The following is an 18,745-nucleotide window of genomic DNA, read 5'->3' as shown; positions in this document are numbered from 1 at the left end:
ATATTTTAATCGACGAAGGCGTAGACAGACGTCAATCTGAGTGGTTTAGTTAGCCATTGTACTCGTAGTCTACGATTCAGAGCGCCAGCACCAGATGCCGTTTTGTTTTTGTGCGGTCTTAGTTGCAGAAAGGTTATCTTGAAAATAGTTTTTGTTTGAACCTTTTTTTGATAAATATTGACATATAGTATGTGGCTTACTTTACCCAAACGAAAGAATTGAAAATCTTTATTCATGTTCTTAGTAAGACTTAACGTATTTTGTTTCCGTTATCTTAATTTACAAATATTTGTTTATTGTATGAATGTATGACTATAATCCATTTCTTTCGAGACTAGCTTAAAGTCCTTCTAATACGGACCAATAACAATTAAAGGAAAACAAAAACAACTTAAAGATGCAATTGTCTCAATCCCCATGCATGGATGCCGAATATAATTAGAATAAAGACAGAAGCGCAGTCAGTAGAGTTTACGGCAACAAAAACATTTATCCGCATCACTATTAGGGGAATTAACTGGTCGACATATGCATCGGTGTTAACTGGCATAAACCAGCCTGATCAGATCCAATTATTGCCACATTGTTTGTATTAATTCGGATCATTAAAGAAACTTCAACTCGTTCTTAATTTTGTTTAAGAAATGGTAACTGCAACAAACTTAAACATTTCTGGTCTTTTGAACTTGTTTAAACTATTATTTTTTTCAAAAATAAATATGCATGCGGTAATTCATAAGTTTGAATTACCAATCTCAAACAGTTGATTGTAAGAAAATAATGATAAACAATAAAATAGTTTTTTTCAAAGATTTAATCATGCAGAATGTGTTACAGTAGACAGTTCTAATGGTCAATTTATTGAATTATAGATTTAAAACAATTCTTATTTTTCAACGTTATAACTTGTTTCTATATCAACTGTGAAATAAACGTATTTAAGGGGACATAAATACTCAAAATGAAGTACAGACGGTACGCAGTCTTTACGCACTTGAGAATGGAATAATAAACGTCCCTTTAAAATACACATCAAAAAAAATTTCGCGTCAGTACTACAGCACTATAGTTATCATTACAGAAACGTATATAAAAACTGATATAAATATTACAGATCTGCTTTCAGTTTTGTTTTGTTCTCAAACAATAGTGCAAGTAGTTTATGCCTAGTTGAAAATGCTTTAAAAGAGTAACATGAATGTGTAAACAGGCTCAGGCTTAATCAGTCGTCTTCAACCTAAAGAAAGCTGATACACCTACATTAAAAACTTGAACAGCAAAATGCTATCGCAATATCTTTAAAGTTATACCAACGTCTATTAAGGGAGATAACTGTTCAGCCGAACTCATGTTTACTTAATACAAAAGCAAAAAAAAATACACAGCAAAGCTATTCCCATACAAACAAGAGCAACATAAAACCAACATATTTTTATAATTTAGAAATGAGACGGAGTTGAAAATGTTCTATTCCTATGCTTATCGCGTTAACATTGTTCACCAAATTGTATATGACAAATATTTACGTAAATAGCATTGCTTTTAAGCAAAAAATGATTGACTATTGGAACCCATGTTTGTATATAAAATCATGTGTATAAAACATTCTTCAGTCAGTGAATTGATTTGCACATGTAGAATTGTTAGAAAGAAACTTCCGCTCAGAATCGCCATCGATGAAACAACGCCTATGGTACAGCCTTGAAGAAATGTTGGATTGCTCGTGAATTGGTAATCGAAGTCCATGAATTCATTTGTCTTGGTCCGTTATTGGTGAGGTCGACAAGGAGTGATTTACATGTACAGCATTGCTAGGAGGAGACTTCCGATCAGAACCGTGATTGACCCAACAATGCTCTTGGCTCCGCTACCTAAAAAGAAGAAGGGATTAAGCAAATTAATTTCAACCAAAATTTACCAAAATCCATTGTTTGATTGTTGTGTGAATGTTGTTGTATCAAAGCTTTGTTTGTGTTGATTTATGTTTGTTTCTCCTTCATCCTTTAAACGGTTTCCTTTTGACTTGTTATGCTACGTAACTTGTTTCTGCAGTATTCTTTGTTTTATTATAACGAGAAGTAAGTATGATGTACTTCAAAATGTCTTCACATATAGGATAATGGTTTGTTTCAGGGGGTATCAACTTTAATCATAGTGTGAGTACCAAAAATAATAAGCTGTGAATGATCTTTTGGTGTTAAAGAGATAAAATCAGCTATATATACACCTCACTGAAACATTTGTTTACTTGTAAATATGCTTTTAACTCATTTGAAATAAGTCGTATTGATAGTTAATTGAAGAGGCGCTTACATCTTGATTGTGTCAAGTAATTCTGGAAATGACATCAAAGATATTTCGTTCAAAGTAAATGCGCGGTGACAGTTGCTTTGGACAGCTAAACGAGCCAATATTTTCAAACTATCTAAAATGAAATGTTATTTCACTATTTATTTCACCTCTTTAAAATACGAGTTTAGACAGTGTCTGTGATAAATAAACAAGTATCTTAATCATGGAGCTCATTACGCTGCATAGATAACACGCAAACTATATACTCACCGAAAGTAGTAACGCACAAATTTGTTCCACTCGGATTGACACTGTACCCCGCTTTGCATTGACATTTGCCGTTGTAGCACATAGAGTTGGCGTCAAGGGTTACACACACACTGTCAGCTGTACATGCTAAGACAAGATAAAGATAAACGTTACTTGATTGACAGATCAAAACATGTTCTCTTATTTCAATTTTAAATGTTTATCTCCGATCTGTTTGACTGACACAAATGTTACTTTCTGATAAAAACTAATTACGCCATTTTTAGCATTTAAGTATCATATCCCACACATAAGCGCTTAAGTGTGATATCAATTGGCAAGGTAAAATGAGACACACATCTATATTATATCTTAGGGTTCGTCAGCAAATACATGTTTTTAAACAGGCAAATCGGTTAAACAGCAGATGCACCAGAAAATGTTCGAACTCGAACACATAAAGTGATTCTATACATTATGGTCTTAAAATCGGCAAATACAGTATTTCCTTACAACAAGCAGAGATGTACCACAACGGATTGTATGAGGCCCAAAATAATCATTTTACAAGATTCAAAAGATATTTAAGTTCACCCATTTTGTAAACAGCGCATAATGTTTTTCAAGTTTATAGTGTTTATATAATAAGGATGTGAATTACACCTGACACCATTGTTAAATTTACTAGAGTTTACGTGGCAGACACACGCAGTTTAGGCCCTTCCACAGAGCAAAAGTGAGTAGGGAAGGCTAAACGTTAAAACGCTTCAAAGTTCATGCTTTATTTAGTTTTGAGGTACGATATTTTCGGTAGTAAAAACATACATTTGTGACATGTTTTGGGTAAGTAAGGAGTTTATCAAATTTTACGAAACAAGGTTTTATCCATTCACATTTTTCCCGGAAAAGTATGTCGCGTTCTAACTTTGTTCTTTGTGGGTTATTGATGATTTGGTTACAAATAAGAAAACTATTCAATAAAGTAATGAACACTAGTGGATTTAATTTTTTTCCTTTTTACAACAAATCAAATATATTTCATAAAATAGATGCAAACACCATAAAGTCTCAAGACATTGTTGTTTGACAATGTTGACATTGTAAAAATGTAAATGCTTTTTGATAAATAGTAAATTTTTCTTTCGCAAAGCTCCTAATTACAGCCATACATGTTGCAGCGGATATATAAATATCCTTTGCCAAACTAACTAAAACACGATTTTTTAAACATTTTTAGTCTTAGATTTTCAAACGACTATTGCACTGTGGAAGGTCATGTTGCGTATTCTATTCTTAATTTTTGTTTGCCTTTATTGTGCTTTATCTGGCAATGATATTCTGTTTTTTTGAAAATAAATTAATATTGCTTTAGTAATATTTTGAATACTGTTGTCATCTCTACTATCTCTGCAAACACATCTTTTGAAAATACATTCTCTTAACCTTTAAAACAAACTTAGTGTTCGATATTATATCTTATCAACTGGCCCATCCTCAGTTTAAATCTGCAGATTTTACATATTAAAATCAGTGACGGATGACAAATATTGTGCAAAAATTATTGTTGGACAGATTTAAATAAATCCTGCTATCCCATTGGACAAAATACAGTATTGATCACTAATATGACGTTTTAAATAGTTTCACCTTGTCTTCGAACGACCTGTTTTCTTACTTTGCTCTGATATAATATGAGAACATTATAAAACACGCATCACATTCATTCAACATATTATGCAATGTAAAGTTGTTACAGGGAAGTACTTACTAGCACCAACACATGTCGTTGTAGACGCGGTATACGCCGCACCGCAGGCACAAACTGCGGAGGTTGCTGCTGTGTTACAATAGCCACCTGGTACGTGCCTACACTCGCTACCGCTAGCTGTACACGTTGCCCCCACTCCTGGTAAAAGGATTTTGATATTGCGTGGTTAGTATTAACACTTGGTTCATACACAAATACCTTAACGAGGTTAATTTTCATCATCATCATCATCATCATCATCATCATCATCATCATCATCATCATCATCATCTTCATCATCATCATCATCATCATCATCATCATCATCATCATCATCATCATCATCATCATCATCATCATCTTCATCATCTTCATTTTCATCATCATCATCATCATCATCATCATCATCATCATCATCATCATCATCATCACCACCACAATAATATTTATCATCATTATCACCACCATAATCTTCATCATCATCATCATCATCATCATCATCATCATCATAAAGGCAAGAACATCATGAATTATAAACATTACGGAACAAACGTGTAAATGAAATGAATATCGTGAGTTTCACATAATGCATATCAAACATTGTAAGAACAATAAATATTTCATCTTAATTATCGTCTTTAATGATTGAGCTTTTAGTTTTCTGGAACAGAGTTTTTAAAATGGATTCACAGGACCGTATAAATCGACGAAACATTAATTGAATTGACTTGACTTAAAACATGAACTAAATGCTACCAGTTCAAAGCCATTCCGGCACCAGACAAAGATTTATTTCATATCAATAAGTTATACAAAATTAAGTTAACAATGTGCGCCAACCCTGACATAGCGGTTTGATGTTTTTTTCTAATATTTGAAAGACTTCCTGTCGATGATGCATACTAACTGATCTACGCTTATTTGATTTGCTAAATTATAAGTTATTATCAAAATCAATACGATAGGCAAATGATACTTTGACCTGGGCAAAGGTAATGCTATGGTAAAGCACCGTCAACTTAATATCTAAAATCTCTTGCAGCCCAATAATGATTCGTTTTAATCATTTCGAGAAACCACGTATTTTGAATTATCGCTTTTGATACATACTCTACGAAGAAAATGCTTACCTGCACTACACGTGTCGTCATTTGAAGCCCCGGTTAAGAAATTAGCTCCACATGCGCATGTAGTACCAGTACACACTCCATTTGCCAGGCAATCGCTGTCAGTGCTTGCAGTGCACGTGGCACCAACCTCTGTACGAAATGTTGTTGACAACTTAATTACAGGTTTTTTAGTCAGCTTACAATGTTGTAAAACATTAGAGTAAACATCTCTGTAAGTATAAACCCTTATTTTCATAATTGTCTGTACACTATGCAGTGTTATCTTAATTAATACACGCCAGAAATTTCAAAAACGTCCAGTGGTTTAGGTATCCGCCTTTAACCCACTATGATGTGGGGTCGATCAAGACCATGGTTTCCCCAATAAGAGCATTTTTACTTTAAAGATGTTTGCACATTATTGCATTTGCAAATGGATTGTATATCAACTAATACTAATGTATTTAATAGAGTAAATTCATATTTTCAATATTGAACCTAGTCAGCAGAACTGAAATGTGATCTTTTCTTTTTTCACAAAATAGTTTTAATGACGTGTTCTCCTATTTTAGATCATGTCTTTATTTTTTTTAAGTCGAAAGATAGGATACTCTTGTTTAATTATCTTTTCAAATTTAAATACTTAAAATTGTTTATTCTTTTGTATAGATAAAACTTTCAAGACGTTTATATTGTGTTACACGCAAGAAGTAATTTTAAAAAAAAATACTTATTGCGTGTATATATATTTTACTTCAATATTGCGCTTTGATTGGATAAGCGCGGCGTCATTTAACCAGTGATATACGGCGTAACAAGTATTACCTATTATATGATACAAACTTATGTTGTCGGTAACACTTCTCTAAAAACAAATACTCAATTGCAAACGATTATGCTAATTTTAAATCATCATCAATAACTTATTAAAATGCAGTCTTTATCGCATTTTTTCTTGCGTTTATGCTTGATGAACGAGTAGAGTTACCGAGCAAATTTACAAAAAGCGCTAGTGCGCCTTATAAAATTGTCTCGCGTGACTAACCGCTTCCTATCAACATAAACGATAGAAAATATGCAACAAATTCTTAAATATTTATTTTGAAAGAAACATTTATAGTCGTTTGCGTTTCAAGCATAATTAGTTTCAACCTTACTTTACTAGTTGTACTGTGTATTAATGACGCAACTATGCTACTTGCGTGTGTGGAAATGTGTTTAACAATGACAATGACGATGCTGATGATACCTCCAATGCAGGCGTCTTCGGCTGTGTTTAAGTTGTAAGTAGCCTTACAAACACAACCGTCGCTAGCAGTGTTCGCTTCCCAAAATCCATCACAAAGGCACTTATCAGTGCCTGCACCGTCATCAATGCATGCGGTCCCTGTCACGGTGCAAGTGTCGGTTCCTGATGTGCACGCCGTATCGTATGCAACTGCAAACATATCGGAAGGTTGAAATAAATGCATCTGCTATTATCTATATCAGTAATCGTGAACTTTATCATTTTAAATATGCATGAGCTTTTGTATAAAAAATAGATTTTTGTTAAAATTGCATACTAATTATTCTCATGTCCATGTATGAAGTGATTAAATAATAAATGGATAACTTCACTAACCGTCCGCTCCTTGGCAACTGTAGGCAATTAACAGGAGAAGACAACACTTCGTTAGCATGCCAATGTTAGCCATCTGAAACAGGTGGACTATTCATATATTCAAGTGTTCTGTATAATGAAGAAAACATCAGTGATGCGTGTCCTTTAAAAATGCCCTATTTGCTATCATTTGGGTTCTACAAATTTCATGTTTCGTTGGTTGATTCAACCTCAAATATTTCTTCAGATTAGCGCTCATTTCGATCTCCAAAATAATTGCAAAAATCAATCCAACAATACTATACTTCAAGGACCAGATTGGAAATAATAGAGTTTAGTATTTAAAACAATTAAAAAATGCGTTTTTGCTTCAAATAAATATTTGTTACAATACATATTTAGGCGATCTTCTCATTTAATTTTGAATTTTAATCTTACGGACGATTGTCTTAAGGAAATAGATCACATTGCACATTTGTGTGTTTCACCTTTTTGAAGATGATGTATGTTGCGGGTTATTCGCAAACTGCAAACTGGTCAACTGTTTTTAAACTTACCTCGCATAATTGGATTAAATGCGACGGCTTTTTAAAAGGTCCTAGATTTTTTTGGATGAGAATTTCTCATTGCAAAACCAGACTTCCTTTTGTTCAGTAAATTGAGAATGATCCAAACAGCATGATGCGCTAAAAAAAAATTTATTTTTTTTAAAAATGTTTTCATTTTCACGTCTTTAAAGTCGCTGCTAGTTTCATTCGTAGACTCATGAACCTGTCGTTTAATACTACCAATTTTACCTCGGAAGTGTAAAAAACTTGTTGGTCGAAGCTGAGTATCTAAGCAGTGTTAAGATCATTCTGCGATCCAAGATCGTAGTAGGTTTTTGCTTTCATTCTTTCCTTTTTATTAACACGGCATTAATTTTCTTATCATTTCTAAATCTAAGTCATTTTAATGTTATAAAGAATATATTGTAATGAATGAATGAAGGAATCCTCAAATCTCTATTAGGCCTTAAAGAAATATGTCTGTTTTCTGTAACCCGACCAACCGTATTTTTTTACCGCCGACCGCAATTTTTTTATGCCCCAAAATTCTTAAGTCTCTGGCCTGTGATGACAATGATAATTTAGTATTGTCCGAATTGTCGCATAGTTACAAATATTTCCGGTTTGACAAGTTGAAACAATGGCAAAAACATTAATTGCTGTGACATTTAACTGCAGGGCTTTCAATTGACCCGAGCTCCCGGATTTTGACGCAATGAAATCGTGCCCGTAATCGACGCGTCATACATTTGTAGTATGCGTCAGTTTTGACCCGGGATATTTCGGTGTGAGAGTCGGTATCATCTGAGAGGAGCCTCAATGCATGATCTGATTGTTTGTTTAACCCGCAAGAGCAATTAACACCCGAAGTGACAAATGATTATCGATCTGAAATCTGATCGGTAACCATGTCAATTAGCAGCACTCAAACTCGATGACGTATTATTAACTCCGCCCATTATGCAAATTAACGGATACCTTCCGCTTTTTCGCTAAGTGCGATGGTTATGAAAAACAACAATGCTAAGATATATTTTGTTATTTATTTAAAGTTGTTTTATTATATCTCCGGTTAATTAAAAAATATTATTATAAGTTCTTAATGGGTTAACAGAAAAAAACAACATTTTTCGTATTTCCTGTCAATTTTAATGATAGTGAAAGGAGAACTGCGTAAATTGTTGTCAGTGTTATAGTTAAGTTCTTTAACAAAACAGAATTGTATAACAGTTATGGTTATGCCATTTATGAAAAATAGGATGTTGCAATACTGTCTATAGGTATGTTGAATGTTTTTGTTTACTGCCGGAAAAAATGATAAACCTGAAAGTGAAACTGAAAGTTAGAGTAAGAAAGATGTCGTTGCAACTTAACAATCGCTGTTGCATATTGGAATTTGACAAGGATGCACCGGTTTACATAACGAAGATACATTAACTAAATAATATGATCGTCAGAGTCAGAACATATTTTTCCAAGTTTTGACTCTGGGAATTCTTTTACCACCTTAGTCCAGTCAAGTCCAGAAAAGGAAAAAAGACGAGGTCTTCTATTGAAAGTTATATTGATTATTTTTCAATCCTGCTTGAGATTTTTACAGAATGAACAGAGGATCTAATACAGCAGATCTTTTTAAAACACTGGACATTGTTAAAAAAAATAAGTTGTGGAAACTATTTAAGGTACTGTACTTGTTTTGCTGTTTTACTGTATAAAAAAATATTAGTCAGTCTAAGCTTTTCTAAGCTTCAGCGTAGACCATTGGTCTACACTGGTCCCAAAGATCTGTACAAATCTGACAGCGCCCTAAGAGTTAAATGGTTTAGTCATTGATTCTAGTCATTTATCATTCGATCTATATATGTTTTGTGGAGTTTCTTGCCTGTTCTTGTTGTAACAGCATTTTATTTTATAATAGTTGTCATGTACATTTAATTGTTATACAACTTGATATTATTACACAGTCTATTCTAAAAAAGTTTTTGCAATAATATCATGTTTTACTATTACAAAATGTATATATTTTGAAAGTTTTGTTTAAAACATTTGCCAAAAATAAATTGTCTAAATGATATTTGATTCACTCTTTCACTGGGTTATATTTGCAAAGTGTAAAGATGAACTGTTTCCCTGGTGAACATACTGACAATGCTCAAAATTGCACATAATGTAGCCACCGCTGGGAGTCGAACCCATGGCTTGCCCTTCAAAAGGATGCATTCTACAACTGAAATACATGTACAATGGCTGTCAAGCTAGCAGTTTTAGCTTATTAGTGGCATAAAGATTGAATCTTTATATCACACTGAATTCGTTTTAAAATAATTCACCTGAAATAAACATGAAAACTGGATCATTCTAACATTCAAAAAAAAAAATCCCTACCTACCGACCCATCTTTTTTCAGCATGTTACAGGAAACAGACATATTTTTTTAGGCCTTATATGAAAATGCACCTTAACCAATATGTCTCGTCGTTTTTAAAACGAACGGTATTGTCTGAGATTTTTCAAATACATTAAATACAATCGCGTTTGCAGGGCTATGCAATAAATATAAAGACAACACTCAGTAACAGTAGACTCGTGTTTAGAATTCCATCAGGGAAGAAAAAAATCCGCTTTATTTCAGTTGGCTTTCTTTGAGGCCACAGTTGTATTATATAGCTATGAGCTAGTGTTCAATCGGTTAGAGACCTTGACGTTTTACAGCTGTGACTGCATTCCTTTCACTACCCTTATTCGTTGGATATCAAATGTTCACAGATATTTGAGACAAAATTCTGTTCTGATAAGACATTTTATTTGTTTCATAGTTCCCTCAAAATACATTATATCCATATGCAAAGTCGATAACATGTTCAACTCGACCTGACATCGTATCGACTTTAAAAATATGGAAATCAAATGATCATCATTGAATTTTACTTTAAATGCATAATTGAATTACCATTCATACTGGTATATTGAGGTTTAGATTTTCCTGCCAGTGCAAACATTTTACTGACCATGACCAATAGAAATTGACTGAACAGTTGATGCATGTTAAATCTACTTTGATTAAAAAGTGAATTGTCCAGTGAATTCCTTTATACACTGATTCTGTTTCTTTTCAATGATTCATTTTTTTTATCAATTTACAATGAAGTTAATGATATAATGCAATAAATTGCAAAACGGTTCTGCACATATTTTACACCACCTCTTTTGGTGTATTGCAACCCTTCATTACAGTTGATACAAAAATTGTGCTTACGATGAACTGTCGCAATGTAAAGTTTTCTCTCATCATCAATTGAGCTTTTGGCTAAAATTTAAACTAGAGTAATTTCAGTCAAGACAATTCAATAATGTTAATGTTGTTGGATGTTATATGTATACTATGAAGAAAAAAAGAAGCTCAGAAAAAGCTTACAAATATTATAAAACATAAAATGATTAAAGAATTATGAATCCGAATGATCCCGAAGTTTAAAAAAACAGTTATTGGTATACATCATGAGCTCCTGTTCATGACAAATTGATCGAACATGTTGTTTCATTGCAGTAAACGCACCATACGTGTGTCTTATGATGATAGCACGTTGTTCTACGCGAATGATATCGGTTATTTCCGTAGTGCATTGTTGCCATGAGTATAGCTTCCTTATTTAGCATACATTGTGCTATTGACAGCAGCTGGGAATGATCAGTATTTTGAAATGCATTTGATCTAATCATTTAAAACCAGCATAATAGTGAAAATTGTTTTTGAAACCGCTGTTTTTGTTTATTTCTGGGGACTGCATAGCGACAGACCAGATTTCGTTGGAATGAATCATACATTGATTGAAACTTCTGCATGATGATATTTAACCAAGTAAAACAATAACAATGTCAACAGTTTTAAAAGTAATTGATCGTTTGACAGATGAAAGGTAAAATGTTGTCTCTGATTATGTGCAAAAGAGGGGGGTTGGGGAGGGGTGCATCTATGAAAAAGCACATGGAGAAAGAGACATGTTATTCATTCACTAAAACGCACCAACATTTTACTAAAGCTTACTTATGTTATTGCTGTATAAATTTGGTACCGGGTACTACTTAATGATTGACGCTTATCTAACGGAACATGAGCAAAACAACACCATCATCATCATCATCATCATCATCATCATCACCACCACCACCACCACCACCATCATCATCATCATCATCATCATCATCATCATCATCATCATCCTAAAAGTGAGAACCTGTAAATGTGTCGTTAATTCCCTCATCTTCGGTTTCAAAAGTAGAAGAAAACACAACGTTCGGTATGTGACAGTCTTGTGTCGATCCCTCGTATCGGTGATAATCTGTTTCATTTTATATATTATAAGAATGTAGATGAACCTAAGCAGCCAAATTTGAATTGTTTCGGTCACGGCAGCAACACAAATTTTGCCAGGTTTTATCTGAACTTTGTTGCAACGATGGCAACAGTCAGACTAGAGCGTGGCAGTAGCAAAGTATAGGCCGCATTTGATATTCTGATATGATAAAGCACTTCCCCAAAAAGCCAACAACAAAAAACACACACAAAACAACAACACAAAACAACAACCTGGGGTCAGATATGAGACACAACGTCGAGATTGAAATGTGACGTGGTCATTATAAGTAATTAAATTGGGTTATAATAGAATAATAATAGTTATAGTTAAATATTATAATACATTTGAGATGATGCATTTAACACATTGTCGGTATTTCAATGATCCGGGTTGTTGAATAAATCGCATTTTGAATATATACGCATGCAAGGCAAACAACTAGGCCTAATAAAGAAGGAATTAAAACATAATATTATCTGACATCAGAAAACGTAAAACAAGATAAATTATCAGTGCAATTTAGAACAGTTGTTCGTAAAGGTTAAAACAGGTTAACATCGTAATTACTTTGAGTCATGCAACGGCGTTTTGTAAAAAGCGGTAAAATCATAAACCGAAGAGGAATCAAATTTTCTCTTCGTCACATAATAAGATCATTAGACGGGGTTTTAAGAATGTTTCATGCCTATTCGAAAGTAAATTTATTCGACTGTTTCGAGTTTATGAAAGAGTAAAATGTTTAATGTTTAAACAATAATTAGCACTAGTTCACTGGATCCCCGTTTAACGAACCACCGGAAAGACGGCTAGTATGTAAGGTAATACACCAGACAAGATTTTCTCTAACCTGCGGACTCAGAACTAGATTTTGGAAGAGTTTCGTTTGCATCATTTTTATGTTTCTACATAAATGTGGCATATGCTGTATAGTGATTGTTTGAATGGGAAAAGAAATTAAATAAACAAACAACTGTATCACATAAAACGTCACAAATATCAAATCGGAATTCAAGCCCTTAAAAATTTCGCTTTTTAGCAAATTCTAAGATTGAATTCGCATGAATCAATGAATTGTTACATATCGATACAAATCAGAATCATAGACAGTTGTGGAATCCCATACATAATTTAACGACCGTATATAGGAAAACGGCTTTATTTACAAGAGCAATGTATATTCTCTGCTATCAATCTTAATGCTTTTCCGATCTCCGTTGACTTGTAATGGGTTGCATATGTATACATTCAGAAAGTATTTATTTGTTTTTAATATGAATTATGTTTGAGTCACAAAGACAATTTTTTAAAGGTATATATTATTATTGTAATTAAGAACTAAGAACTTCAGACCAATTATCTGTAATTAATTTTAAACTATGCTTCTTTTGAACAGAGCTTTGGTTTGCAAGTTTTGTAAATATGGTGCTGTCATAATCAAATACACGGGAGCTTGTAATAGTTATCATCAGAAGTCCCCAGCCCATAACTCTTTTCCCATCGATCATGTTTCTTGTTCGGAAGTGAGAGACAGGATTCAAAACTACCAATCTTAATTGTTGTGAGTGTCATTCCTGTAGGTTATCGATTTAATGTCACCAGCAAATACCATAGTTATATACACAGAGTGTGTACAATTATGTTATATAAACGATAACGTAAAATGTTTGCTTTTTGGAGTCTAGGGTCAGACTTCAGAGCTTTCTTAAATTTTGACATGACAAAATGTTGAAAATTCCGGCAAAAATACAGCTAAGAGGTCAAAGAGCAAGTGAAAGCAGTATTGGACGAAGAAGAGTTGATGAACATCTTATTATGAGTTAGTTTAAACATTAAACATTTTACTCTTTCATAAACTCGAAACAGTCGAATAAATTTACTTTCGAATAGGCATGAAACATTCTCAAAAGGGGGGAAACATAAAAAATTATCTGAACGAAAATATTTTGTCGAGTTATGTTGGGACTCTGCACATTTAATGTCGTTGGCGAACGTAACATCATATCATATGTCTTTCAAGGACTTAACATATATTTTTTAGAGTTATACTTCGCAAAATATTATTCGGTAGATTCTTAGTAGTTTGTTGAAAGGGCTGCAGTGATTTGAAATCTATAAATTACAAAAGCCTACTGGTTGTATAGACAATTTGTAGCGTTAAAGTTGGGAATATTTATTTTCGGAAATGCTATTTTTACAGACGCGTAATTTTAATGTGACTTAATCTCCTTGGTTAAATGCACTTATCAAATATGACTTATTTTTGCTACCCTTGGTATTATAGTTATGAAAACAGCAAGACGTCCAATTGTAGGGGGAGTAGATTTCAATATGAAAAAAAGAAATTTATAATTCATAAATGAATGAAAACCAATATAGACTGCGCTAATAGATAACCTAGTAAAATACATAAAATTGTAAGCAAATGTAACGAAAAAGAATAATCGTAAAAGTACGTTAGAATTGAGGAGTAAACGACGGTACATATATTTTTTATAGCATTGCTTATGAAATAAAGCATCTCTCACAGTTTGAATAAAGCGGACACAACGATAATAATAAAACTGTTTCTTCAAAGTTTGGTAGTAATAATCTAAACGTGATTAATATAGTAAATTCATTATAATAAACACTTTTATACCCTTATTAGAAATCATTTGTGAAGCTGATAAGTTTTAAGCAATTAAAAAAACGTGCTTTTGCTTCAAACAAATATTTTTGCAACACACATTTTGTCGATCTTCTCATTTATTTTTTTATTGAAATTCTTGATCTGAATCTTATTAATCTTACGAAAGTTTGATAAGATTGCACAATTGATAGGATTGCACAATTGTGTGTTTCACCTATTTGAAGAAGATATATATTGCGGTTTATTTGCAATTTAATGCAAACTGGTCTACTGTTTTTAAACTAATCTCGCATAATTGTGTCAAATGCGAAGGCTTTTAAAATGTACTAGATTTTTTGGATTGTTTCTCATTGCAAAACCAGACTTTCTTTTTGTTCAGTAAACCGAGAATTCTTCAAAAGGCATGAAATTGAAATTCTTAAACATGCGCTAATATATTTAGATAATACAAGCACAGCTTAAACAGTTTCTTCAAATTACAAGATGCCCATAACAAAGTATAGTACAGTATTTAAAGTTAACAACGATGCAGTTGATTATTTGTAAACCTAACAAAGTTCTGAACAGTTTTCTTTAAAATTAGAGTCGCATATTCTTTTTAATTAAATATTGGTATATATTTAGTTAAATTTGCTTAATTACCTTACTAAGCGAAAGTTTTTTTCACAAATATTTTGTAAGAGGAATAAACAAGTTGATTTGTTGCCATTTGATAAAACTTTTTGTCCGAGACCAGAGTTCAGACTATTCGTTTTCAATGGGCTCTGATGCTGTATGCTGTTAGCAAAATACGTTTAGTTTTGCGACTCTAAACATTATAAACGTATCGACAAAAGTATGAAAGCACACAAAGTTTTAACATTTACTGTTTAACATGGCAAAACTATTCATAGTTCGATTGCATTTGATTTCGTTTAGGTTTGATATATGGGTTGACATCAAAATCTTTAAAACAATTTATGCGAAACGAAATCTAAGTAAAACAAGTTCCAATGAAGAAAATAAATAAATAATGGATACATTCAAGAAAATAAATATATTGAAAATGCACAAAAACCGTTTTTGTGAGTGCGAATAAAGTTGACCACAATATGTAAAGAAATAAAAACACCTTTCAAACCCGAAACGTTTGCATAAATATACCGACGAATTGGCATGAAACACATTCATTTGAGCGAAAACGTGAACTTTCATTTGATCGAAAATATTTTCTTTATTTGAGTCTTAGTACACTTTACGTTTTTGGCAAACGTAACACTATATAATATTCCTATCAATAATTTTAACATTTTTTTTACATTTTTAGCATATTGCAAAATAAATTCCGTTTCTAAATTGTACATTACAAAGTATATTCGTCTTGCCCAATCCCATGTAGTAGATGATGTTAGTGTGCATAATTTAAATTCAGATCAGATGCACTAAACTGTAATAAAAGTTAGAGTCCTAAACATTTTGAATTACAAATTATATTTTCACTTCTTTTGCCATCTTATTAAACATTTATTGATAGAAAAACATTTACAAATTTTCAGGCAACCGAAAATTGGTAATATCAAAATCTTGCCAATTAAACGTACGTTGTGCATTATTAGAAAATTTCAACACCAAACAGATATAATTTGTATTCATTTCAAATTATTTTATAACAATTCAGAGAGATTAAAGAAATTAAAACGTAAAATGATCCTACCATTTTGCTGTCCTGTTTTGTCCTTCAACAGTCTGAAACTAGAAATTCCTTGAAGAATTGACGCCCAGAGCACAAGACGCGCCGTCTTTTATACACATAACGTTGACATGACGCACTATTCCATCAAGACCATTGGTTCGGCGTTGTTGAGTAGTAACGATATCACGTGGATATTAAAACGAATTCGAATTGGCCACTTGCACAACGACTATTTCAGTACATGGTTACGTGAGTTGACATGCAAGTCCCCGTTCCAAGCTTAAACATGAACTGTCCAAAAATGATTCAATTTCGGCAATGAAATTTGAATAGATTTTATGTGCAAGCCTTGCACAACTTTGCAGATAAATATCATTATTTTCTAAAGGGTGTATTGGGATGGAACGTGTTAAACATGCTGAGACTTGTTACAACTTTTTAATACCGCGAATAATTCATGAAAGGATATAAGATAGATTGCTTAGTGTAAATATTTTAATTTTCAGTTTGCCGCAAATATGTTCCAAAACCCGTAACAAAATACAAATAACAAAAAAAAATCTCAATATGAAATTTATACATTATTCATTAACCTAGTTGTACTTAGCTTTAGACTATATAATATTCAATGTTTAACTTTTTTATCGGTGTAGAAACTATGTAGTCTCTTTACGATAAGGGAAGTTTAAAGGTCCTCAAGAAATTACAATATTCAATGTTTGCAAAAATTTAGCTGGTGTCATCCTACTTAAACACTGAACAATAATGCCTCATCGAATATTGAACGTATTATAAAAGTGGCTATTTGACAGCGGCAACGTCAACGAACTCACTTGTTTCATCGTTCAAATATATTTCCCTGCGACTAAACGTAATTTGAACACCACAAACGTCTTTTTGCATTATCAAAAGTATTTAGAACATGTTGAATTCATCGATATGTGACTGCAATCGATTAAACACGCATTCACCTTAGAGTGCATGTACATATTACGAATGCCATAAAATTAACAGAGAGATATGGGACAGTCATGTTAAAGGTGTCCTCAATATATGAATAATATGTCGCACTGTCTTGTGGGCATCCCCGCTATTAAGTATAGATAATATAGACGACGAGAAGTCGAAATTTACCAAGTTAAACAAATGCGGGCTTACTGACGTAGTTTTGTAACGATTTTACAAGAGTTGCTGGCCTCCTGTCTGATGTTAACACCCTTCTGAGGATCTACCGACCATAGCAGCGGTACTGGTTGGTGCATGACGACAACAAGGTCGTGAACATGTCTGAGACATCGAAGGTTATGCGACAATAGTCGATATAATGGCGATCGTTTTGCACTTTGTAAAGACCCAAATAAAACGCCGTTTGCACAATAACTGTCTTTAAGGGTTTCGATCTGCAGCTATAATAATGTGTCTTCATCAGCGAATAAAGTGCAAACGTCTCGGAGGTTTAAAGAGTGACTCACCATCACGAATGTTTGGCCATGGCCTCATTTGGTACATTCGTCACAAATAAACAACGTCACCTCCTTCATCTGCCACGCAGAGCTTCAGGTGCGGTTCCCACGAATCGATATGTTTAAATGTTCTACATTACACTTTAATTATGTACTTAATTTGGCGCGAAGGGCGATAGAAAACAAAGCAAGCAGCACACGCGCCAATGAATCTCAACAACTTGTATCGATTTTCCTTTCTCATTTATTGAGGCAGGGTCCAGCTTGCAACTTTCGAATATACAGCCAGTTGGTGATATTGACTGGAGCGGTACACGAGAATCAAAAAGAAACGAAGGCTCAGCTGAGACAAAACACTCACCTGTCAGAACCGGGGTATGTGGATGGCGGAACCCGAACATTTATAATGACTTTCCTTTTTATCCTACAACTCATGATCTTTGCATTAAATGCATACCTTAAAATATATTTAATTCACCAAAATGATATTAAATTGAAATAAGTGAAACAATAAGGATGGTATAGCGATAAAAATTATCAAAGTGAAAATCATGCAAGGATTAGATTATTCATTCATATGATCTCAGATATCGTTTTCTTCGATTATCATCGTAAATTTTGATGAAGTAATTAATTGTCATGACGTCGCCGTCTTTTCGTGGATCTACATCCATTGGTACGCTTTGCAATCCCTTTTCTGCAAATGAGTGAGACATTACTTAAATTTACAATTGATAGGAAGAATAAAGCCATTCTCCCATTTTATATTTTTCAATATCGACATATACGGTTACATACTGTATCTTATTATATCTTTCGATACATTCTTAGTAAGGTCAACGATATGAACCCCACATTTTTCACAGGAAGGTATTTCTATATCAGCACTTCCTGGCAAGCCACGCTTTAAAGTCCCTTTTAAAATACTGTCTCTAATTATTGAAAAAATATCAGACCTGAATTGCAAGCATATTTTCCAAGAATTTTGCTATGTATTCATCATTTAATGCCATTAAATGCTGCCTGAAGAACAACTTCAGCTGTTATTATAAAATAAACAACAAAATATTCTTCC

At 33.1% G+C, this 18,745-nt stretch overlaps 1 protein-coding gene across 1 annotated transcript; it reads right to left on the bottom strand.

Annotated features, from left to right (window-relative positions):
- Positions 1–796: 796 nt before the first annotated feature.
- Positions 797–16,315, bottom strand: LOC128231223 (cell-cell adhesion glycoprotein 64-like). Its single transcript, XM_052943759.1, has 7 exons — positions 16,229–16,315; positions 7,022–7,094; positions 6,647–6,835; positions 5,419–5,547; positions 4,310–4,447; positions 2,563–2,688; positions 797–1,871 (listed from the first exon to the last, which is right to left on the bottom strand). The coding sequence occupies exons 1-7, from the start codon at positions 16,229–16,231 to the stop codon at positions 1,795–1,797; spliced, it is 735 nt and encodes a 244-aa protein (XP_052799719.1). The 5' UTR covers positions 16,232–16,315; the 3' UTR covers positions 797–1,794.
- Positions 16,316–18,745: the final 2,430 nt, after the last annotated feature.

Source organism: Mya arenaria, chromosome 4 (genome assembly GCF_026914265.1).
Source record: "Mya arenaria isolate MELC-2E11 chromosome 4, ASM2691426v1".
NCBI lineage: Eukaryota > Metazoa > Mollusca > Bivalvia > Myida > Myidae > Mya > Mya arenaria.
This window is presented reverse-complemented; position numbering and strand designations above follow the sequence as displayed.